Source organism: Platalea leucorodia, assembly GCF_965183815.1.
Source record: "Platalea leucorodia genome assembly, chromosome: 12".
Taxonomy (NCBI): Eukaryota; Metazoa; Chordata; class Aves; order Pelecaniformes; family Threskiornithidae; genus Platalea; species Platalea leucorodia.
The window spans coordinates 15,769,166-15,791,808 of record NC_138834.1 but is presented as its reverse complement, the minus strand read 5'-3'; the positions used below and the strand labels follow the sequence as shown (position 1 = coordinate 15,791,808).

The following is a 22,643-nucleotide window of genomic DNA, read 5'->3' as shown; positions in this document are numbered from 1 at the left end:
CGGGGAACAAGCTTCGGGCAGTCTGTTCTCTCACTGGAGCCTGCGGGTAAGGGAGCGGTGGTGAACTGGCAGTTTTAAGCTTGGCCTGTGCTGCACTGGGAACGTGGGATCACCTTTGTCCAAACTGGTGGTTTGGTTGTCGCTTTTAAATAGTTATTTGCTGATATATCGGGGTTGGGAGCTCCTGCGGCCATGCAGTTCACTCTCAAATTCCTCTTCCATTTTCCATGTAAATAACATTGTCCCCATTCTCCCTGATGGTCAAAGGAGGTGGCCAAAATGGATAGAACAAGTGGGGATTTCTCAAACTGGGAATTCTCTGCTAACATGCTTGTTGTGTGGTGTGACCTGAGGACTTTCCTTGTCGTGATTTATATAGGCATCATAAACGACTTTTAGGCTGCGCTTGTATATTTGTAAAACTTCAGCGTTTGCAGGGTCTGAATCTTGAAAAGCCTGAGACTAAAGCACTAATACAGTGTTACAGCTTTGCAGAGAATTGGATTAGTGGGGTTAAATACAGACTTTAATTCAACGCCCTTGAAAGAATTCAAATATCATAATAATTACATGTTTTATGCGTATGCATATATGTATGTGTATATATTATGGAAGCTTAAACAAATAATGTAGTAACTGCACAAGTAAGAGTGGGACAAGTGTTTGCTCTCACTTCCTGCCAGATAAATAAAAAAATTCAGTTCCAGGAAAAAAAAACAGTTCAAAGCTTACCAAACGTGCAACCTTTGAGGGCAGCGAGTGCGGGTGGATCCTACCCAATGGCCGGGATTTCTTACGCCAGCACAGACGGCCGTAGCCCTTTTCACTCAGCCTAGGTTTTCCATTAAATACGTGGCACATAACGCATGGCCCGAGAGGGAGCTTGTCAAAGCAGCACCCACGGTATTAAGAGCAAGCCACTAATGGCTGAACCCAGTACCTGTAGTATTCAAACTCATTAGTATTTTTTTCAGCAAAAATATACTTTGTGATACTTAGATATTTAGAAGTGATACTTCTAATATGCTTGGTGGACTTTTGAGATGTTAAGAAACCATGCATGTGTGTCACTAATCTCTAATTTGTATTACCTGTTGTTTGCAGGGATGTGGAAGATGCAGTGCATAGGAGTAGCTGTCATGGCCATGCTGAGCCTCTCCGACAGCGGGCAGGGCCCGAAGGGACGCCTGCACCACGCTGGTGGGGTTTATTCTGCAGATGTACAGGAAGGCGGAATGGGAGTTATGGCTTTTCTCTACAAAAAGATACAGAACGTGCACTGTGCAAGCTAGATGACGTCAAGTTACGATGGCATGAGGTGAGTTTCTGCCCTCAGGAGAAGCATGTGCCTGCACAGGCACGGAGGAGCCTACTTTCCTTCTCCTGTCAGGCTCTCACGAGCCGCAAGAGCTGACTCGGAACTGGCGATTAGCAGTATCCTACCACAGTAACTTCAGGGGTCTTCTCTAGCACTTCTGAAGAAAATTCCACTGTGGCTCAGGATGTAACTCTATGCACTAGAAAAAGATTATGAAAATTGGAATAAATAATTCTGAATTCTTAAGTCTGTGTATGGATTTAAGGACCGCCATCCAGGACGAAAAGTTACTGCTTCTTCTAATAAAGCTGTTGCTAGCTTCCTGCTAGCAATGTCTGCCTGCAACACTAACGGGTACTGGGGTACTTTTATTTCTAAAACCTGTTCCAACAAAAAAACAATGGTTATAGTGCGTATTTAGTTCACTGTGCCAACAGAACAAAAATGCCAAGTTCGCAAGTAATTACATTCTTTATTTACAAGCTTAGCCACACAGGATATTTTACATAACACAAACAACTGCAATGCTTTATTTGAAACGGAACAATGGTTTAATCCAGGAAATATCGCTAGTGTCGCTAGAGGGACACATCTGGTGTACAGAAATATTCACGGCAAAGATTTTTAATTCTAGAGCAGCTATTTCTGTCTATGAAAAATTCTTTCTCAAATTATGTACAACTCGAGTATTTAATTTGTGAGAATAAAAAATACAAAGTGGGAAATAGAAGGTAACCCACACAGACAGGGGGCACAGAGATAACACGGAAATATTCAATGGAAGCAAAATATTTGAGTGAATCATCTCCTCAAAGTGCCTTTTCTCCCCTAATGGAAATCTGAGTTCTGTCCGTTCGTCGGAGAGATACTCAGCAGCGTTACGGCCTCTTCCATACCGGACTTTGTTACTTCTGACAGGGTCAGAGCCAGACTTGAGCTAAAGGTGAGAAACAGGCAAAGACAGCCTTCCAGCCTCTCTTGTTTTCCTCACAAACTTGTTGAGGAAAAAATACAGCGTCCTGGGTTATTTAATGATCACCTTTCAATGTTCTCTTTAAAGCCTTTAAGCCGTTCAGTATCTTAAAGAACAACATCAAATTCACTTTGCTAAATAAAAGCACTAAGGACATCTGTCATGCTGCCTTCCAGCTTCGTAAACACTGAGTATTTCAGTAGCACTACTGAACTTCGTACACCTTCCTCCTTCTGTGAGTCGTCTTGCAAGCGCTCTTCTTTTGATCAAAATGCATGCCAGGGTTTCTCAGCCGGGACTGCACAGACCCTGGTTTTCCCAAATAAAATACCGACATGGCATCTGGGCTCTGGGCTCTCGCTAAGAACCCTGCAGAAAAGTCTCTCGTTCTTCTAACTTCGGCAAAGGGACGTTACCTGATAGAAGACAAAAAAAGTTGTGTGAGACCAGCAGTAAGTTACCTTCTGGGGAGCACAGCTTAGCAGAAAAGCGCTTCTCCAGTTTATTCTGTGTTCTTCCAGGCAGCTTAAATTTCCTGCACAAGTAAGGGAAGTAAGTCCTGCCTGACTTGTGTAAGTAATCGCTCAACACGTGCAGTGACTTTAGAGTAAGGTTAGCTCCCGTTCTGCTTTTGGACCAGCAGATTGCAGTTTGGTTTTTTCAGATGGCTTCGGTTATTTTTCTTACTACTTCCTTATTACTAGCTAATACTTCTGAAAGTAAATGCCGTTACAGCAGGTTACACTCCTCAGGTGAATTCAAGCAAAATTAAGAGGTTTTTATAAGGAAGACAATACCTGGTGGGGCTACAAAATATTCCTCTACTTTCTCTCTGGCATTTTTCAGCAGCTCATTCGTGCAGTTGCCCTCTGTAACATCGTCTTCTCTGAGATACAGACACCTGAAGAACAAAGATTACCTGCCTGTCTTTAAGCTATTCCATGAACATGAAATATGAAGTGTGGCTTATCTCTAAACCTGGTTTTGGTCTTAAGTAAGCGGTAAGACAAGTATTGGAACATTTTGAAGCAACTAAGAATGCCACGGACAGGTATTTGGGGAGCAGCGTGCGCACATCGTTTGTGACAAGTACGATACACAAAGGCGTTGGAGTTCATCTTCGCTGTGCTTACACACAAAGGTCACGGGTGCCAACGACATCTGCCTTCCACGCAAAACCACGGTAAGACTTTTCTGCAAGCAAAGGGGCCAAACGCATAACCAGGGTGATTCCCGGGGGGAAAAAAAGAAAAGTTAGGAAAGTAAAGAGTTTGATACCTTAGCAGTTAAAAGGAGGCTGCTGTGATTCATTACCTGTCCTCCAGGACCGAATCCATCGGTTCTACTCCGTCGGTGTTTACTTCACGAAGCTGATCGGCAAACCCGATCGCTTTCTGCAGCCGCTCTACGCCCTCTGCATCGCGGAAGTCCACCAAGGCCAGGCGCTCCAGGTGATCCAGCACTTCCACCGTCACTTCTTGCTGCACAGAGACAAGTACGGACAAAAAAGAAAAGGTGAGCAAGTTTAATAGAGTGTTATTTTTATTTTTTTTTGAACTAGAAACTGGTTACGTGGCAAAACCCCGAGTTTACACCTGCTGGGACACGCCGATTCCTTTACTTTCTTGGAAAATTAACTTTAACCGAACTCGTATCTTTTCATCCTCCTCATCTCCCGCCTAAAGGAGGACGGGCAAACCGGACCCGGCGCTCGTTCCGGTAGCTCAGCCCAGGGCAGAGCGGGGCCGGCGGGAGCAGCCGCCCGCCCCTCCCGCTGTCCTCCGGCCGAGCCGCCCTACCTGCGGGGGGGACGCGCCGGGCGCCGCCAGCGCGGCCCGGGCAGGAGCCACCGCCGCCGCCGCCGGGGCCGGGGCCGGGCCCGGGGGCAGCGGCAGCAGCAGCAGCCGCCCCCCGCCGCCGCCGCCCCCCCGGGCCCGCAGCCAGCGGCCGAGGCGCAGCGCCCGCATCGCGCCCTGCCGCCGCCGCCCCGCGACGTCATCCCCCCGCGCCGGAAGCGCGTCAGAGCGGCGGCGCGGCGAGAGGGCGCGGGCGGGCGCTCGGCCGCCGCCATGAACAGCGTGGGCGAGGCCTGCACCGAGCTGAAGCGCGAGTACGACCAGTGCTTCAACCGCTGGTTCGCCGAGAAGTTCCTCAAGGGCGAGGGCGGCGGGGACCCCTGCGGGCAGCTCTTCAAGCGCTACCAGCTCTGCGTGCAGGTGCGTGCGGCCCCGGCCCTGCCCCGCCGGGCCGGTACGCGAGGGCCCGCACCCCGCTCTTAGTGCTGCCCCTTTCCGCCCCAGGGCTTCTCCCACCGGACTTAACTCCCCGTACCCTCCCCCGGCAGCCCCTCCGCGCTGCTGCGGATTGCCGCCCGCCTCCTCTCTCTGCCGGTCGTGACGTATAATGTCTTACAGGTGTCACTTACGGTCTGCCGGTCGTGACGTATAATGTCTTACAGGTGTCACTTATCTCGTTAACGCGACTGCTTAAGCCTCCTGGTTTAGAGCCTGTGGCACATTTATGCGACAGGGTCTGGACTGCAGTTCAGCGTGAGTCCTCAGTATATACTTGAGCATCTCTAATACCAAAGCGTTATCCAAATCAGTCTTAAGACTACTTTTTCTAGATCATGCTTTGTACCAAAGATTACATCACTTAGCACTATAAAGACACGTCAAGTTTTATTTTTTAGTTTTGTTTTTCTTCTTTTCAGAAAGCCATCAAGGAGAAGGACATACCCATCGAAGGCCTGGAGTTCATGGGCCCAAGCAAAGGAAAAACTGAAAACTCCTCTTGACCTCAACTGTACGGACGGGTGTCACTAATACGAGCCTTCAGACTGAGCCACGTCGCCAGGCGTAGGACTAGACACCACCTGGATAAGACCTTTGTTAAGCTGCTTTCTAGGAAGCGAGGCATCTTCTCTGCTTGTAAAAACAAACAGCCGCACAAAAAAAGAAAAAAAGACAGAAAAGGACTGGATCATGTGGTAACTACTGCCTCCTTTTCAGTGAATTTTGGTGGTGGTTCAGCATCTAACAGCGTGAAAAGCCGTTTGAACTAACTTCCTATTGAATGTACTCCATAATGGGAGAATGCGTATTAGAGTGGGCTGAGACAGTAGTTGCTTTGTGACCAATTTCTCTTGCTTATTTATATAACACTTAAAAGTGTTTAGAAACTAGAGTAGGAAGGAGGTTGATTTACTTTGTCTCCTCTCTATGCTGCTGAATTTTGGTGGAAGAAGTTTGTTTTATACGATCCTGAATGCTGAGGGCCTAAAGCATTGTTTTGTATCAGCAACAGAGATGGTATAAAAGCACTCTATTGGACCTGCAATAACGTAGCTAAAATAAATATAACCAGGTTATATTTTGTTCAAGTAAATAACTGTCCGGTAGAATCTGATTGTGACCTCTAGGAGAGATGGAGGTGGCCTGCAACAGGAGCTGAAGAGGATGCTGTTAATGCAGAGGCTGATTCTTCAGCCTTTTCTGAGGTACTGAAACAATCCTGAACTTGAATTCTCTCTCCTTGAGCATTACGTGCTCCTGCAGTGAAACTGCAGCGCAGCCCTGGCCGTCCCTTTCCCCGCTACCACAAAGCGCCAGGCTGGCCACGCTCACCGCTGCCGTCGCTGACTTGTGGCAGTCAAGTGGCAGCTTTAGCGCGCGTTGAATGAGGGGAACGTTGGGCCGAAGCTTGAGAGCCGATAACGCTAAAAGCCCCAGCTGCCGCTTGGGGATCTCAGCTGCTCACAAAGCTGCTCCTGAACCCTGCGTACTTTACACCTAGGAAAGCAAACGAAAGTTATTTGTGCTGGCTTGTAAGCTGCAGAAACGCTTGCGGCGATTAGAAAAAGGGTGTTTGGAGGAGAAGCACGGGATCGGGATCCATCCCGTCCGGCGGCCCTGTGAGCGCTGTGGCAGGGGAGCGGGTTTCTGTGGATCCTTGTACAGGGATGGGCAAAAGCTGTCCCCGCTCGTTACACCGACACAGGTGAAAGAGTATAAAATATTGCAGTCTGGGGACGAAAGAGAAGTCAGCTTCCTAATTCTCCTAGAACTGCAGTGAGGAGAAAATGGAGCTTCACTCTCTTAGCTTTTAAACACTACCTGAAGGATCATTCAGAGGTTTTACTTTTTTAAAACCTTTAAAAAAAAGTTGTTCTCAAACGTAATAGCTGGCTCATCCGCACCACAGCTCTGAGTAATGCCCCCAGACACCGAGAGCGGCGTGGGACTTGTGCAGAAGATCAGGACTCGCGGCAGGCTGGGGCCGTCGCTCCCCGCGTCTGCAGCGACGGCCTGGTCGCGTCGGCCGGAGCGCCGTCGGGCGCCTGGGTTAGCCCCGCTCCTCTTCGGCGCGTGAGACGGCCGGCGCAGCGGCAGCACGGGGATTAAACGCAGCACTTGGAAAACAAGCTGTTGACGCTTAAACTGCTGGGTCGCTCGGGTATAAATAAAAATAGTGAGCTAAGGGAAAGGTCTCTGTAAGAGCATGGTAAATAGCATTTTGTGGACTGCTGAGTATGTGGCTTATTTTTTTTTTTTAAGGAGTAGCACATACAACCAGTTTGCTTTTCTATGATCTTCATGTAGGAATAAGTGTAGTGCGAGTTTGTCAGTTAACTTTAAAACTATTGTGTCCATTAGTGCCTTGTTCTGTGCTTTTAACACAGAAAAGCTTGTCTTAGCTGTCATTTTACTACTAAGTGGATGAAATAAATGGCATTGAAACGTGGGGAAGGGTGAGATCCCGCTTTGAGATTCTCACTTGCCATCCATCGCTCCTTTCGGCAGCAAGATGCCAAGTCAGCTGCTGCGTTCTTCCTTTTGGGAAAAAGAGTATTAATGGCAGCTAAGACACAGCTTGCGCTTTCATACTATGCAAAAAAATGTAGAAGTTGCAGGAGGATTTGGAAAACGGTTGACTGGCAGAGAGGAAAAACTTCAAAATTAACATTGCGCTGGAACAGACTCGGGGCTTTAGAACTGGCTGATAGCTGTGGAAGATAATTAAGCTCTTCCAGGTTACGAAGCTTCCGAGTGACACAGCATACGCTACGCAGACGTACGCAGCGGAGCAAAAACTGTGTTTTCATGTGTAACACCTGTATGAGAGACTTCGTACCACCAGGCTGCAGCTTTATGGAAAGCAGAGTTGTGAGCAACGTACGTGCTGATACACCAGAAAATCCGAGTGCTGAATGAAGATTCACATTGTGAAGGCACACAGGGCTTAGTTAAACGTCTTTGCTGCCACTGCCTCGCCCAGAGGGGCTAAGAGAAAATTGCCTTCATGGCTGTTAATAAATACTGCAATAGCTTCAGCGTATACTGAATTTTAATAATTTTAATCTACAGTATTAGCCTGATCCCTGTTCATCTGGCTGCGAGCTGAGGGCTTACAGTGATCAATTAAACCAGACATGAAGAATATGAAATGGAGTAATGTCGTGTGCTGAACGCGTTCCTGTCGCTAGCGTTACCAGATACGGGAGCAGGTATTGACGTTCAGGCAGTCAAACCCCTTTGCTCCAGCACTGAATCCTCAATGCTTCCAGCTAACACCGAACTAAAGAACTTCTAAGGGTTCAGATTAACAAAAAAGTCAGATCCTCAATTCAAGTTCAGAGTTGTTTATTTAAAGGACCTCTACACAAGTACAGACAGAGGCCACAACGCCATTCGGCTTCATCACGGAAGGAATGTGGAGTTTTTTAAATGATGGTTCCCTAAGCGATGGTTCCCACACAACCTTCTGGTCCAAGATGGGAAGAGCCAAAGTTCTGGCTGTGGTCAGGATCTTACTGTTCGTCTTCATAACCGGTTGGGAGGGCATTAACGTGGGGGTTGTGGAATAGAGTTTTGTTCCCGTCACCCCAGGGGAAAGGCTGTTGAAAGAAAAAAGAAACAAGCCGGTGGCAGCTGACAGCGATCTGCAGCGCAGGAAATCAACAGCGGTAGGGGCTCAAACATCACACAGCTCAACGGGCTGATGAGTTAAGCAGGTTGGCATCTGTTCCCGTAGGAAGCAAGAGCTGGAAAAGTCTCCCTTAGCTGGGAGCCAGCCCCTCTAGACAGCAAGGTCTTTGCTCTTGCTTAAACATCAGCTGTGCTGGACTGTGAGGACCCCAGATTTGAGAATTTGGGATCCCCTGTTAGCTTTTAGATCTGCATTAGTTTAAGGCAAGTACAGCAGCTCTAGGACCGAAATGTTTTTCAGCAAGACGTTAGCAGGATTACTCGGGGGCGGGAAGGCCTGCGAACGCCACGGGCACTTCGCCTGAGCTGCGAGAAACTTCTGCCGCCTCGGAAACAAAGGCAGAAGGTCACGTAGGCAGGCATCTCCGATGGGGAGAACGAGAGGGCCTTGGCCGTACCTTGGTCCTGATGCGGAGGTGAGCGTAAGGAACGAACTCGGGCCGCTCGTGCTCGTGCTGCGCCTTCAGGTAGCAGTTCAGCATGCAAACGCCAACCCCGGGCAGGGCCACCACGAAGGTCAGCAGCTTCCACAGGCGGGCTAGCAGGGAGCGTTACACGGGTTAGCGCGACGCTCGCCGCCTCCGTTAGCCCCAGCGACCCGCGAGCCCGTTGGGTCAATTAGCGCGTTAACGAGGCGTTAGGCCCCGGGGCCCGGATCTCCCTCCCCGCCCCGGCGGGGACCGCGGCTCACGGCTGCAGCCGCAGCTCTCCCGGGCTCACGCCTGCCGAGCGCCCCGGTTCCGCCGCAAAGGGCGGCGGCTGTCAAGGTCGGCGGCGCGGCGCCCGAGGGCCCCGGCGGCGCCCTCGCCCCCCGGAGAGCCCCCGTTACCTCCGCCGGCGCCCTCGTGGGCCGCGGCCGACATGCTCCGGCCCGGCAGGGAGCGCGGGGCGGCGGCGCCGAGCAGCAGCCGGGAGACCCTTCCGAGCGCCGCCATCGCCTCGGCCTCCGCGGGCGCCACCGGAACCGGAACCGACGGCGGGGGCGGGACACAGCAGCTGCGCGCGCCGCCGCCCGCCGCGAGCCTGACCTTGAGCGGCCGCGGGCGGAGGCCGCCTGGCTGCGCACGCGCCGCCTTAGTCACGTGGGGCGTGGCCGTGTCTCCTTAAGGGCGGGGGGGGGGACGGGCGCCATTTTGGCGCTGAGGCGCTGGGGCCGGGGCTGCGAGGGGCTGCGGTGTGGGGGCGTCCCGGGCGTGAGGGGGCCGACGGGCTCCTCGGGGTGGAGGGGGCTACGGGGGGCTGTGCTGGCTTCCACGGGGCTGTGCTGGCTTCCGCGGGGCGCTGAAGGGCAGCGCGGGGTGGGACCTGTGACCACGCAGCGCTGGGAGCAGAAGGAAAGAGGCCGATCTGCGGCGTTGCGGCCAGGGGAGGCTGGGGAGGGAGGGCTGCCGGGTGGGTGCCTGTGAGCGAGTCCCGCAGCCCTTGTGCTCAGTGATGGCGCCTGGGAGGCAGCCCTGGCGTCCCACCTGGAATTCCCCGGCGGCGAAGCAATTGCGCAGCTGTGTTTAAGTTCCTTCTATGCAACAACAGGGAAGGGATTGTGTTTGTTATATCTGTTCAAGTGACTTTTTCACATGAGGGACCAATCCTATCACTGGGATACGAAAACTGTTTCAATCATAACAGTAAAAAGATGTTTGTCACTAAGGAAATGCACTTCTGTAACCACTGATGTGTTTTTAATTTTGGGGATTCCTGGGATGATTCTCCTGAAATAGTAACATCACTTGAATAAACATAAAATCTCCAGGGGAAAAAAGAAAAGTCATAATTAATTTGCAAGCGTCTAGATCCTATTTTATTATAATTCTTTATTGCAGCCTGATGGTTGGCTGACCTTTGGTAGAAGCCGTGTAGATGGAGAGCAGGCTTTCAGACAGTTAAAACCCCGCAGTAAGGCGAGGGCTGCTGCGGCGGGCGAGGCGGACGGAGCGGGAAAGCAGAGCAACGGGGCTGTCGGGACGGTGGCAAGGTCCGCTCTGTGAGCGAATGGTGGTGAAGGGGTTGTATTTTCTTCCTAACGAGCTATATTTGTGGAAGGAGAAGGAAGAGGTTCTGCCGGAGGAAGTAAGCATCTGTGACAAACGGAAGAGGAGCTGAAGGGAAGTGCAAGAGCTCTGTTTGTATAGCCGGCTCTCCTGCCTTGGGGTTGTGCTGCTACATGGTGCCGCACGGGCTCGCGTTTCGCCTTGGGCCCACAAAACCGATGGCTTTTCTGTTGGCAGGACCAAGGCGCGTGGCGCGGCTGAGTTGCTGTTACAGCAGGGTTGTGAGGTGGCGGGGAGCTGTGTTTGCTGCTGGGGAGTGTGATTCCTTTTCCCTTTTTCACTTGGAGCAGGGCTTGTGTCAAATTTACTGCGTAGCACGTAGGAATGGTAAGGTGGCCGGGATCTTGGAAGGCTGTTGTGAAACACACCTTGGCAGAAAAATATTGCTCGGTTGTTTATGTTTACTGTATCTTTGCAATGTAAACTGTTAATAAGTACTTTAGTTTGTTACTATCTTCATTTTTAAAATCACAGTTACCTCTTCCAGTAATTTGCTTTCATATTATTTCATTTAATAAATCATTTTAAGAACAGTCTTGCTTCCATACTGAAAGGGGAAGTTATTCCCTGGTGGCGTTGTGTTCTTCTGTCCTCCTCGACCTGATGCATTTTGTACAGGACAGACCTGAAACCACTGCAGCTGACCGTGTGCTCCACCGTGTGCACGCTGAATGAGGCTGGGAACGTTGTGTCGTGAAGTCCTTGTCCACGTTGGAGGTAGATCTTCCCTTTCTCCACCTGCATCCTTTGGATTCACGCTTATGAGATATGTCATATCAGACTTTAAAAAAGGGATTTGCATGTGACTTTTCTTGGCAACAGGAGGAGATGCAAGAATTATTTTGTATAATATTTAAGTGATGAAACCAAGATTAAGTTCTGTATCCTAAAGCAAATTACGGTGTTGTTTTTATAGCAGGAGCTATGTAAACAAAACTACCCTTGTTTGTAGCAAAAAGAACTGTACGTAAGCAACAGACACTGATGTTTACAAAGGAGGGAAAACAAAAAAGGATCAGCAAAACAAGAAGCAAACTTCTGTCTAGGATGAGGAAAGAAGCATCAGGTGGTGCTCTCTGAAATAAAAAGAGCTTGTTTTGCTGCGGTAGCCTCCGAAGACAACGTGCAAGCGTTCAGCAGGAGCTGAGGGCAGCCGAGGTGTGCTTCTCCCTCGTTCTCCCCGGCACCTTCGCTCTTCTGACAGTCTTGAAAACGCCGTTCAGAGAAGAAAATGCTCGCAGGGCGCAGTACGTAGTAGTGGCAGCTCTCAGCACGGCTGCCCCAGGTTCCAAGTTCCTTGCGAGCACTTCTTCCACCCACGGAGCTCCAAGGGGCTCGTGGAGAGCAACTGAAAACGGGGTTCAGGTCTGCCCTGAACCTGAGCGCGGTGGCAGTTGCATTACGGTCTGAGTTACTCCGCTTTAAAGCGGGGCTTCCTTAGGCGGCGTCATCCCAGCAGCTGCGATGCAGCTCCACATTAGTGTGTCGGGAGTCTCACGGGTCCGATTCACCTCTTTAAATGTGGTGTAAATTGGGAGTGACTGCTAGAAGGCACAGAAGATTCATGTGAAAAATTCCTTCTCGTTGAGATAAGACAGATGGGTATTTGAAGGAACCTAGACATTTTAAAAAGTATTGTGAAGAATGTTTTGATACAGTTGTATGAAACGTTTAACTGCGCAATATGTCATGGTTATTGTCACTGGGATGATCGCGCTCATCCTGACAGCGCGTGTTTTTTGCAAAGGTGTGGGGAAGATACCGGTGAAGGAACAGCCGGCTCTGCCGCGGGCCCGGTAGCTCTGGATTATTGACCTGTGGCGTGGGAGCCCCTCTTGCGCTCGCTGGTGTGCACTGTTGCCTTGCAGAAGGGACTTAACCTGAGTTTTTCCAAAGCCTATAGCTTGATTTAGAAAATAGCTTATCACCTTTCAAAATACGGTCCTAGATCCAATGTTTTGAGGAAGTTTCAACGTTTTTCCAAAAGATCTGGCATCCTGGGGGCCTCCTGAGTGCAGAAATGCTACGAAGTTAGCTCTGAAAAAGGAAAAGGGGAAAAAATAAAGTGCTGGTAGGCAGTCGCTTTGAGAAAGCTGGTTTCGGGGGGTGGGAGGCAGGGCAGAACGCCTCGACTCGGCTCCCCAGCAAACGTCTCCTGGTGGGTACGCAGCGGGGACGTGCACCATCCGATTTGAACCCTTTGGATCGTATCGCTGTTCAGCTTAGCAAAATCTGAACGATTGCGGCGAGCTGGTGTTCAGCAGAGGGGGAGTGGACTCGCTAAGCTGAAAAAGAATATTTGTAGCACAAAATAAAGCTTGGGCTTATATGTGCTAAGGACAGAAAGGCTTGTGGAGGCAGGAAGCGTTGGCTTTCGGGTAATGGCCCTAAAGTTAGTGAGTGCTGAGGTGGGGAGGTTCCACTAATTCAGAATCAAAGGCCGCTTTCCAAAGACTCGTCTTTCACCTTTCTTTTTTCTTATTTTTCCTAGCTGCAGGGGTGGATGGTGGGGAGAAGAGGACATGGATAACAGCATGAATCGCTGATGAGATGCAATTTATAAAAGCCGTCAGCTGGGGCCCAAGGCGCTCGGAGCAATGCCGGACTGGCCCGCCTGGTGGCAAACTGCTTTCACTGGAAGCGCCTCTCCGTTTAGGAGGTTTGGGAACAACAAACGTGCTCGCTGGGGCTTCAGACTGTAATCTCATCTCTCTGCATTTTCAAGTTTTCAGGGGCCTGCTCGTCCCTCTCCCATAGCAATGTTTCCTCCGTCAGATACTCTCTGAACGAACGCGGGGTTGGTGCTGCAGAGACGGCGCCCGTGTCTCAAACTTCACAGAGTTTCTGGGGGGTTCTTCATCTTCTCCCTGCAGTCCTGCAACTGCAGAAATCAATACTCTGCCATCTGTAAATCCTTTGTTCCCCTTTCCACCAGGGCTTTATCAGCTTCCTAAGTGAAGGAGGGAGGGGGAAGAGGGCGGTGAGAGAGCCATTGTCCCTTCTCTCGGGAATGATCTGGAAGTACTATGCAAATCTTCATTTGAAGACCCTGGGAACTGGGGGAGGGCTTTAGCTGCGAGCTCAGTGGGAGGGGAGCTCTGCATCCCTGCTCACGCACTCCTGCCTAGCGCAAGTGGCTGGGAAGAGTTTTTTGAACTGGCAGAAGAGGCATTTTGTGCTTTGTGCGCGTCTGTGAGGCTTTGCGCTCCTGGCGTCTCCCGCTTTGTGCCTTTCCCTGCCTGCTGCTTCTGAATGTTTGTATAAGAACTGGGTGGGGGAGAGATCCAAGAGCTGCGATCAGCAGCGGTGACGTCGGGAGGGTGCAGGGTGCAGCAGCCCTCCCGGCCCCCCGCCTCGCGCCCTGGAGTCTCCCACCAAGCAGTGGTGCAGCTCCGGCGATGCTAGCACACGAATAGCCCGGCTGCTGGCATTGGCGTAGAGCAGGGAGGCAGTTCCAGTAAGCAAACGATTCAGCTGGTCAGGAGTAGTGGAGTCAAATAGTTTGCAGTTCTCAAATTATCACGTTGTAGCCAGGTCTTAAAAAGCCTCCTCTTATGGGGGCAAAGACTCACAGACCAGTACCTGTGTTACAGAGCCCCGCGGTCTGTCCTGGCTTGGCTCGGGGCTCTCTGTCACCTGTTTTGTGTTAGGGCAGGGTCACGCTAACCGCCAGCTTCCTGGAGACTGCGTAGGGTCCTCCTTGGGCCTCATGGAGGGGGAAATATCCTGGCTGCGTGGACACACGGGTGAACAGGGCGAGCACAGATTCCTGTCTGGGCGTTTCTGTGTCCGTAAGCTACTGTAAAGGCAGTCGTAGTCTTTTTGATTTTTCTGACCTTCGTGGCATCAGTCCCACTGTTTATTTTACAAATGTTGAGGGGTTTTGTGTTCCAACAAACTGTAAGAATCACTTTTGAGCAATGACAGCCCTGGAAAACGCAACGCTCTCCTCTCTGTCCCAGGCTGCTGAGAAGCTGCAGCCTTTTAAAAATCCCACCCTCTGTCAAAGCCGTAGGAACACATGCCCCGACACCTGATCCTGTTACCTCCCACGTTATATCCAAAGCAACGTACGACACTCGTGTTTTGTTCTGCAAGTACTTTACCGCTTTGTAGAGGGCAAGTGCACCACAAGCGTACTCTCGTATGCACAACTGGGTCTAAATCTGCTCTCATTTTTTTCACGTGTAACTCTAGGGTGACTCAGCTGGCTTGGATGAACGTCCCCTGGAACCGTGCTCGCTGGAAATCCGCCTGGACGTGCCGCCTCGCTCCCGTAAGTGCTCCCGACTACCTGTGCACGCTCACGCCTCCATGTAGACGCTTTTCCGAGTACGCTTGTTTGCATGCGGGCTGGCGCATGAATGCACGTTCTTCTCACCCGCTCTTCACATATGCATGCAAACACACACGCATTCTCAAGTGCACACATCCATTCCCTTTCTCTCGTATACATTTGCGCACATACACAGACCTTTTTGAAAGCTCCTGTTTTCAGAAAGGTTTTATTTATAGGTCCTGCCTGGTTGTGAATGTGAAAGGGAGAAAGCCCCTCAGAGGGTTCCTTTCATGTGTAAATCAGCCTAGGCTGGGAGCGTTGGGGTCACAGAGAGGAGGATTTCACTCTTAATTACTCAGAGAGAAAGCAGGCAGGGGACTTTCTCAAACTAATAGGGTTGTTCTCTGCTGGGGAAAGCAGCTTGAGACGCCCAAGTTTCTCTTGCATCAGACGCGGGGCTCTGATTCACAGGCCGCTTCTGCCAGTAGCGAGAGCTGGTGTCTTAGTGGTGCTTGTAACAAACAGTTCACCTTCCAAACCGGCTTACTTATTAAAGATGGTTATGTTCATTCTGATAATTGGGTGTTCTTTGGAGACCAGTGGAAGAACTGACCTAGTTTGCTTTATTTTTATGCCGCTTTTATTGAAAAATTATGTTAGTCTGTGCTGCATATATCTGTGACTCCATCTGAGGACCTCAGTGTTCTTCCAGCCGTACCTGAAAGCTCCCATCTCTCTGCCAAGTAGAAAAACGTTATTGTGTAGAGATCGGTCCAGTGAGCAGGGCTCTGAACTTGGACTTAAAACCAGCACTGAATTCCCAGTTCAGCCACCAAATGCCTTTGTGACCTTTGACAAGAGACTCATTACCCTGTCCCAGCTGTGAAACGGCCTAATCTTCTCCCTAGAACGGGGCTGTTAAGAACAGAAGTCAATATGGGTGGTGAAACTCTTGGTACTAAGGCTGCGAACGCCAAGGTAAGCGTGGGTGACGAGCATGTCTGAGGAGACGTGTCTTTTTCCTGGAGCACGGTGCAAGCACCCGGATTCCCCTGCTGAAGTAGCGTTGTCACCTGTGGATTCCCCTGCTGAAGTAGCGTTGTCACCTTTCATCCATCGACACAAAACTGAATCTGGAAACCTGCTGCGTAGACGGGAGCGCCCCAGTCGCAAGCCACGCGGTTCTCTGCAGGATCCACAGGCCTTGCTTGTGCAACCACACGCTAATACGAAGTGCAGCTGCAACGTGCAGCGGCCAGTAGTTGCAGGGAAGAGATCTGCGTTAAGTGCACACGCGCGCACAAGCAAGTATATTTTTTTTTAAACTTCAGTTGACTCAGTTAAAATTACCTCCTCTCATCTGCACCTCCTTTTCCTATGGCCTCTGCTTTTCTGGATAGGAAATAACTGCTCTGAGGGCCGAACCTTCCCCTGCCTGTGCGCAAACAGCCCCCCGGCAGCCCGGGTACGGGACTGTCGAGGCTGCGTTAGTTCAGCTGGCCTGGGAAGGCAGAGGTTGTAGTCGGGGAGCACCTGTTTGAGGAAGCTCGCGGGAGCGGCAGATGAGGTCAGCAGTCTGAAGTGTCTGCAGAGGTCAGAGAGAAATGAATGGGGCATTTCTTTTGCAAATGAAGAGCTGCAGCCTGGAGCAGCCTTAGCAGAGCCCAGCATGTGGGTCCAGGCTGTTCCTTTTATGAGCTGATGGAAATGGGGCCCGAAAGGACTTCCCTGATGGAGTTCTGTCACAGCCTTTGTTATCTTTGCCTCCCGCAGCAGGGACTGGGCATAGAATATGGATTGGGGGTGATCCTGGCTACCGGCACAGTCAAGAGGCTGAAGGCTTTATGGCTGCATAGCAAACCTAAGGCCGCAGGGTATCCTTATTGCCATTCCACAAGGAAAATCTTGTTTTAAGATGTAGAACACATGTTTCTTTCTGCTTTAGTGCTCCTTTTTACCCAACCTACACTAAAATGAGTAAATCCAAGGGCTGCTTTAAAATAACGCACATAACTGAGTAACAGGGATTAAAAAGCCTGGGTTCTATTCTTCATTCTGGTGGTAAACTGTCCGTTACTTTGACAAAGCCCTATGAATGCCTTATGCCTCACTTTTTCTCTAAAACACTGAAGAATAGCGGTGTGTTCTTTTTTCTAAAACATTTTGAGGATTTGGGGTACAAAGTGCTTTATATATGCAAAATGTTGCTGTTAGTGGCACCATCTGTCAATGAAACAACTATTTTTGTCTACTTTTTACGCAACAATGTTACTTTTCTGAATTGTTGATTTAGAATTAATTTTGTTATATAAACAACGTCCGTTGGGTCTGGCCATTTGCTCTTTTGCTTCTTTGCAGACCACCAGGGAACTTCTTTTGCGGTGACATTGCAATGGGAGGTGGAGACACCTCGAGGAGAAGGTTGAAACAGACAACAGCAATTGCAGTCAGTAACATCTGACTTGAGAAAATCTTGCCTCAGCTACAGCTTTGTGTGTGATCCACGCGTGCCGTCTTTCCTGTGTGCAGGTATTTAAAATAAGGCAGGACATGGAAATAACTGTTTCCCTTGTAGGAGCTGTAGGAACAGCTTCCTATTATTATTGTCTTTCCTCAGCCTCAGGTAGAGTAGGGCAGGGTCGGGGTTTCCAGGGGAAGGCAGCTAAGGTTGGAGTAACTGTGCGCAGGGTTTTTCCTCACTGCTGTGATGTTACAGCCATGATGAGCAGCTAGAAGTTAGAACAGTCCTGGGACTGCCAGAACTTGCACTAAAGAGGAAAAGGAACTGAGGTTTAGATTTTATTTTTCAACCCCTGCTATGTGTGAAGGATTGTTTTTTTGTGGCGTTTATCTCCATTTTCCTGTAGAAACCTCAGGAGGACTGTCCACCCTTCGAATCTGTTTTGGTGTGTTTTAAAGGCGTGATAGGGAGCACAGCCACTCTCAGTAGGCTGCAGAAAGAGGACGTAAAATCATCATATATCTTTGGAGGGGTAAGCGTGTTCTTTATTTCCTAGAAGCGTCAGCCAGGTTTACACCACTTTGTAAGAAGAGCTGCAAGAGAAGATGAATATTTCTGAGGGCTCGGGGAGAGTTTCGTGTTTGGGGTAAGGCTGAGGTTAGCCATGGAGCCTGTGTCCAGGCAGTAATTTGACAGCAGACATGGGCACACAGTAATGCAGTCTCTGAAAATCACAGAAGCCTGCTGAGTTATTGTGAGCTGGAGGAGCTTTTCTGTTTGCGGGCACATGGGTCTGCCTGCCCTGCATTGTGCAGACATAACTGAGACATAAAGGAGGCTGGCAAATTGCAGAACACTGATGGAAGGGGGGACAGGGGGCAGACGGAGAAAAGTTAAGAGTTTGTAGACAAAGGGCTCAAGCCTCGTTGTGAATTCCTAGCAGGTAGCTGGTCTTTAAATGAAAGCATTTGTCAAGTAACGTACTGATTTAATGTGGGAATTGGGTAGATATCTGCAAGGGTTTTTGCACCCTATTTGCAGTGTGATTACAGGAGATGTTAACAGAGAAAGTGGTTTTACTTTCTACCAAGTGTGCATTTGTTCATGTACCTAAACTACGCGGGGCAGGCAGTATAGATGACATCATAGGAAGCGAGACATGGATGGCACTATGGGGTACGGCCAGATAACGTCCCCACAGATTATGACTGGTTGCAAATAAGGCATATAACTTGCCTTCCTTCTGTTGGTACCCCACCATACTGTGAGCACCATCGTTGGTTTATCCAGGGCCTTGCATCAGCAGCACGTTGCTGTACCCGGCTGACGATCTGTATCCCCTGTCCCACCTGGGCAGTGCACCCTACTCCGCATCTCTGTGACGAGTAGCGTCTTTCTTGGACCCTGCATTACCTCTTTTCACTGCGCTGGGGCCTCGGTGTCGTGCTGTAGTTGCTTGGTTGTACTCAGCAGTGGCCGTGATCGGGCTGCACATCCACGCTGTGCCCGTCGCTGAACTGCTGGAACAGATGCGTTCCCCAGGGCGCAGCCAGCAGCTCCCCTCTGGTCGGTGTGCGTCCCCTTTTTGTGCCTGCCAGGACGCAGCAAGGGAACAGAACAGGCTCTGCAGGGCAGCTTGGTAGGCGCCCCCCCCCCGTATCCTACCACAGCCCTAGCTGATGCACAGGGTCGTAGTATTTTGAGATTGGTGCCTCATTTCAGACTTTTTTTTTTTAACTTTCAAAAGCCTGTTCTCGAGCCTCGAACTCTTCCCATGCCGGAGCCTTGTGAGTTAATTGCCAAGGACTCACAGGTTGCTGATAGATGCGTGCAGAAAGTAGCTACATGGTTGGCCATTCCCGTAAATCATTGGACTCTTCATAAACTTCATTCTGGGCTTTTCCTTCAAAGCCCTCTCCCAAACTGGACGCAAGACAATGGACACCAGCAGGCACAGCTCCCAGTGACTGGGATATTGTCACATATCCAAAAGCCTGGTGGGAGGAGCAGACATTAGGTCTGAATTCATCCTGGCAGGGAGATTCGGCTGAGAGAGGAGGAAAAGAAGGTCAGAGGCAGCTCCAAGGAAACGGCTTTGGTTTAAAATGTTTCATTAGAGTTTTCACACTGGAAATACAAAGTACGGGAATACAATTGCTTGGCAGAGGAACCACATTTAGTAACAGTCCTGTATACACTCAGCACTCTCTACAGAAGGAGACAAAATATATCCCTGGCCACCTCAGCAAAATTACGCGTTCCTCTTGTAAATGCGACTCTTTTCCAAAGTAGCTTACATAATCTGGAGATGTTTATCGATACTGATAAAAGATGTTCTTTTTCCAGTAGACCATTGCTCTCTGCTGTAGCCACGCAGCCTTTGCAGGGCAGACTAGCTCTATCTAAGCAGCATATCAGTGTCATCATGGGAACACTACTGGGATGCTCACCTCGCATCGTTTCCCTTCCCCTCTGTGTCTGTCTCTGATTTTTCCTGTTGTAACTCAATAAGATAATCACGGTCACCCTTTTCCAAAGGGTTAGTCTTGCCCTTGTTGATTTGACAAGCTCCTTTTCTGAAGATAGTTCTTACCTGCCACTTGAGCTGTGTCGCCTCGGGATGTTTTACCTCCCGGTGCAGGCAGGGTTGGGAGTTTGGACTGGCAGACATACCTGCGAGATCCGCCAGTGCGGGCTTCTGGCGCGCGTCGCCAGTGAGGAGGTAGGAAATGGGATGCCACTGTCTCTCGCCTGCTTTCTTCTTTTGGGACATAGCTTGACCGCAGAACTGAGCAGTTGAAACGTCACAGAGGAGTATGTGGTGTGGATGGATTTTTTATGGGAAGCCAGGATTAGTTTACATTTGTTTTTCTCTGTTTTAAGTTCTAGGTGAAAAACTTGGAGGGGCTTTGTTATTACATCCCAGTGGCAGTTTTAAATTTACTCTGGTTTCAAAAGAAGTGTTTCCCAACAGACTGGCAAAATAAAAGCACACATACAGGGTCCTGCAAAGGTCATTCCTGACCAGACCCTGAAACAGCTGAAGTACAGATTGTCAATCTTTCACACTGCCAACCCCCGTGGCATGTTTGTACCCAGGTTCTTTTGTCAGCACATCAAATCATTTTTATGTTCTTCGCTGACTGTGCTGGGCAGTGTGTTGTCAGGGCCCTGGGTGCACCGGCTGACTCTGCAACCTCTTCCCCCTGTCCTACAGGTTTGGCTGCCTGTGTCCAAGGTCTGCCCTGATATGGTGGAGCGTAACCTGGGATCAGAGCGCTGCGAAAAGAGCTGTGTGCCAAAGAGCTGAGAGAAGCCTGCTGGGGCCTCCCCGCTTCCCGTGGGAGCCGCGGCACAGAGCTGCCCTTGTCCTCGCTCCTCGTCTGGGGTAGGCTGTAGGGGTGTCTGTGCCTGGCCGCGGACCGTGCTGACCCTGACTTGCTGACTTGACTTTCTGGCTTGGCCTCAGACCCGGCTCATCCCTGTGGGCTTGTCTGACAGTCGTCGGGCTCCTGGCTAAATGTGGTTACTGTCACCAGACCTGCTCCGCGCTTCTGTCTTGGTCCGTGTGGCACTGTGCCCCTTTACGCTGAGGTCCCGTCCCTGCCAGCCTTTGCTCCTGGTGCTCGCCAGGCTCCCCTGCGGCTGCTGCGCTGCCCTGCTCCCGGCGTTGGCCGCAGCCCTCTAAACACCGCATCTCCGCCTGTCTGAGACATCAGAGAGTAACCGGGCAGCGATGCGGGAGACGCCGTGGGATCATGCTGGTTTATTGCTACGACAGATAAGGAAGATGTGGCATTAGCTTTGCCTCCCTTCACTTCCAACTTCTGAAAAGCCAAACCGAAAACCGGCTCTATTGGCAAGAGCTCGGACTGCTAAGAAGAGAGCCGGCAGGAGGAGCTCTCTAGACATTTCGCTGGATCATTTTCGGACAGTCGTAGCCGCGTGTTGCAAGGGCATCGCTTCAGATCTGCTTTCTTGGGACTTCCTTGCAGACAAGCCAGCAGCAGCAGAAGACAGAGGCAACTTCGTGGCCCTGCAACTGAGCAGCTCCAGTGATTTTTTTTTTTTTTTTTTTTCCCCTGAGACTTCTCCGGTTCCTTCTCCCACCTTGATGTCTTTCTCTGTCATTGTATCAGAAACTTAGTGTTCCTGAAGACGTTAGGGATTCTTTTTGGTCCCTGGAAAGGGCCAAGTGTTTTGTCTTCCAAGAAAGCTAGGGTAAGATTTTATGGACAGCATCCTAACCACAAAGTAAAGAATTCCAAAACAATGCTTATCTTTGCATGGAAAGATATCCTCCTGGATTCCTCACGACCTCCGAGGGGACCTGTAAGCAAAGCAGCTCTGAAATGTATCAGTACCAGTCTGAATATTGGCTTGACAAAGTTATTCAGCTAGTTCTGCCTCCGTGTATACAGTTCATCTCTTTCTTCTGTCGGAAGCAGGTACGGAGGACAGCAGTCACGCTTTGCACAGCACCGTGTTCTCGTTAGTTAGGTGCAAAGTATCACTCTGCTTCGTAAGGCCTGCAGCCCTAAATTGCCTGGGCCCACGGCTGTGCCTCTGCACCACCTTTAAAAAAAGTATTAAGTTGTTTTTTTTTTTTTTATGTGGTGAATTGAATTCTCTACTTTTGTAAGTCTGGCCCTTATTTAGCTATCTAAATGGCAACTATGTGCCTTCTGGTCTTGAATGTTGCTGTAATAATTATTTTGATTCTGAATGTGCCAGAAACTATTCTAATGCATATCAGTGTAAATTAAGTCAATAGAGATTCTTCAAATTTATCCTGGTGTTCCAGAGAATGGAATTCATGCACTTCAATTTACAGCTTATTAAGTGATCAGAATTAATGAACTTGCAACAACCTTTTCTGTTCTTGTTTACACGTTTTCTTTCTATTCACTCATAATGTACATGATGTAGAAAAAGCAGAGAGTTGAAAAGGCAGCGTGTGGGTCAGATATGTCCCATGGAGCACAGCATTGTGCTTCAGGCTTTAATCATATTTGCAAAGCCGCTATGTAGAAATGGCACCTTCTGACTCCGTTGATGCACAGAAACCCAGCTCGATTCGCAGAACCCTCTCTGCATTCTGAAAGCTAGAAAAATATTTGTACTGAGGAACGGGGCAGGTGTTCTTCGGAGTCACTGGAGTTTAATAGATGCAGAACAATTCCTCCTTTTTTTTTTTTCCCCCCCCGAAAGTCATTTTTTCAGTGTAGTACCATATTTCAGTCTGGAGGTTGGGAATAATGCAAGCCATTGGATCCACCTTTCCTTTTATTCTGAGATTTGGAAGTCACTTGGGATGTCACCAAGAAAACCTGACATAAACCCTCTTTTTCCCAAGACCAACTGCAGGTATCCTACTGTGGTTCATTCAGTTCAAGGTTGGAATGACAAAAGGTTCCCTTTGATTTTCATAATGTTTAAGGCTAAACTTGTGAGGCTGCATGCTCATCTGGACATCGTTCCTCTCTGACTTCATGGAGCAGTACAACTTCTAAATGCTCCATCTGATCAACTGCAGAAATTTCAGAGACTTCCTATTATTACTGGGAGAGAGAACAC

General features: G+C 49.7%; 3 protein-coding genes across 3 annotated transcripts; 1 reads left to right on the top strand and 2 right to left on the bottom strand.

Annotated features, from left to right (window-relative positions):
- Positions 1-1,107: 1,107 nt before the first annotated feature.
- Positions 1,108-4,258, bottom strand: GATC (glutamyl-tRNA amidotransferase subunit C; the record flags this gene model as incomplete). The annotated part of the gene is made up of 4 exons (XM_082324824.1): positions 1,108-2,707; positions 3,089-3,192; positions 3,606-3,772; positions 4,091-4,258. 4 exons carry the CDS (start codon positions 4,256-4,258, stop codon positions 2,652-2,654), a joined length of 495 nt encoding a protein of 164 aa, XP_082180950.1. The 3' UTR covers positions 1,108-2,651.
- A 67-nt stretch (positions 4,259-4,325) lies between these two features.
- On the top strand, positions 4,326-5,265 carry TRIAP1 (TP53 regulated inhibitor of apoptosis 1). The gene is made up of 2 exons (XM_082325362.1): positions 4,326-4,507; positions 5,005-5,265. The coding sequence occupies exons 1-2, from the start codon at positions 4,361-4,363 to the stop codon at positions 5,086-5,088; spliced, it is 231 nt and encodes a 76-aa protein (XP_082181488.1). The 5' UTR covers positions 4,326-4,360; the 3' UTR covers positions 5,089-5,265.
- Positions 5,266-7,922: 2,657 nt separating this feature from the next.
- On the bottom strand, positions 7,923-9,243 carry COX6A1 (cytochrome c oxidase subunit 6A1). Its single transcript, XM_082325346.1, has 3 exons — positions 9,108-9,243; positions 8,677-8,816; positions 7,923-8,187 (listed from the first exon to the last, which is right to left on the bottom strand). Exons 1-3 carry the CDS (start codon positions 9,211-9,213, stop codon positions 8,101-8,103), a joined length of 333 nt encoding a protein of 110 aa, XP_082181472.1. The 5' UTR covers positions 9,214-9,243; the 3' UTR covers positions 7,923-8,100.
- Between the last annotated feature and the right edge of the window lie 13,400 nt (positions 9,244-22,643).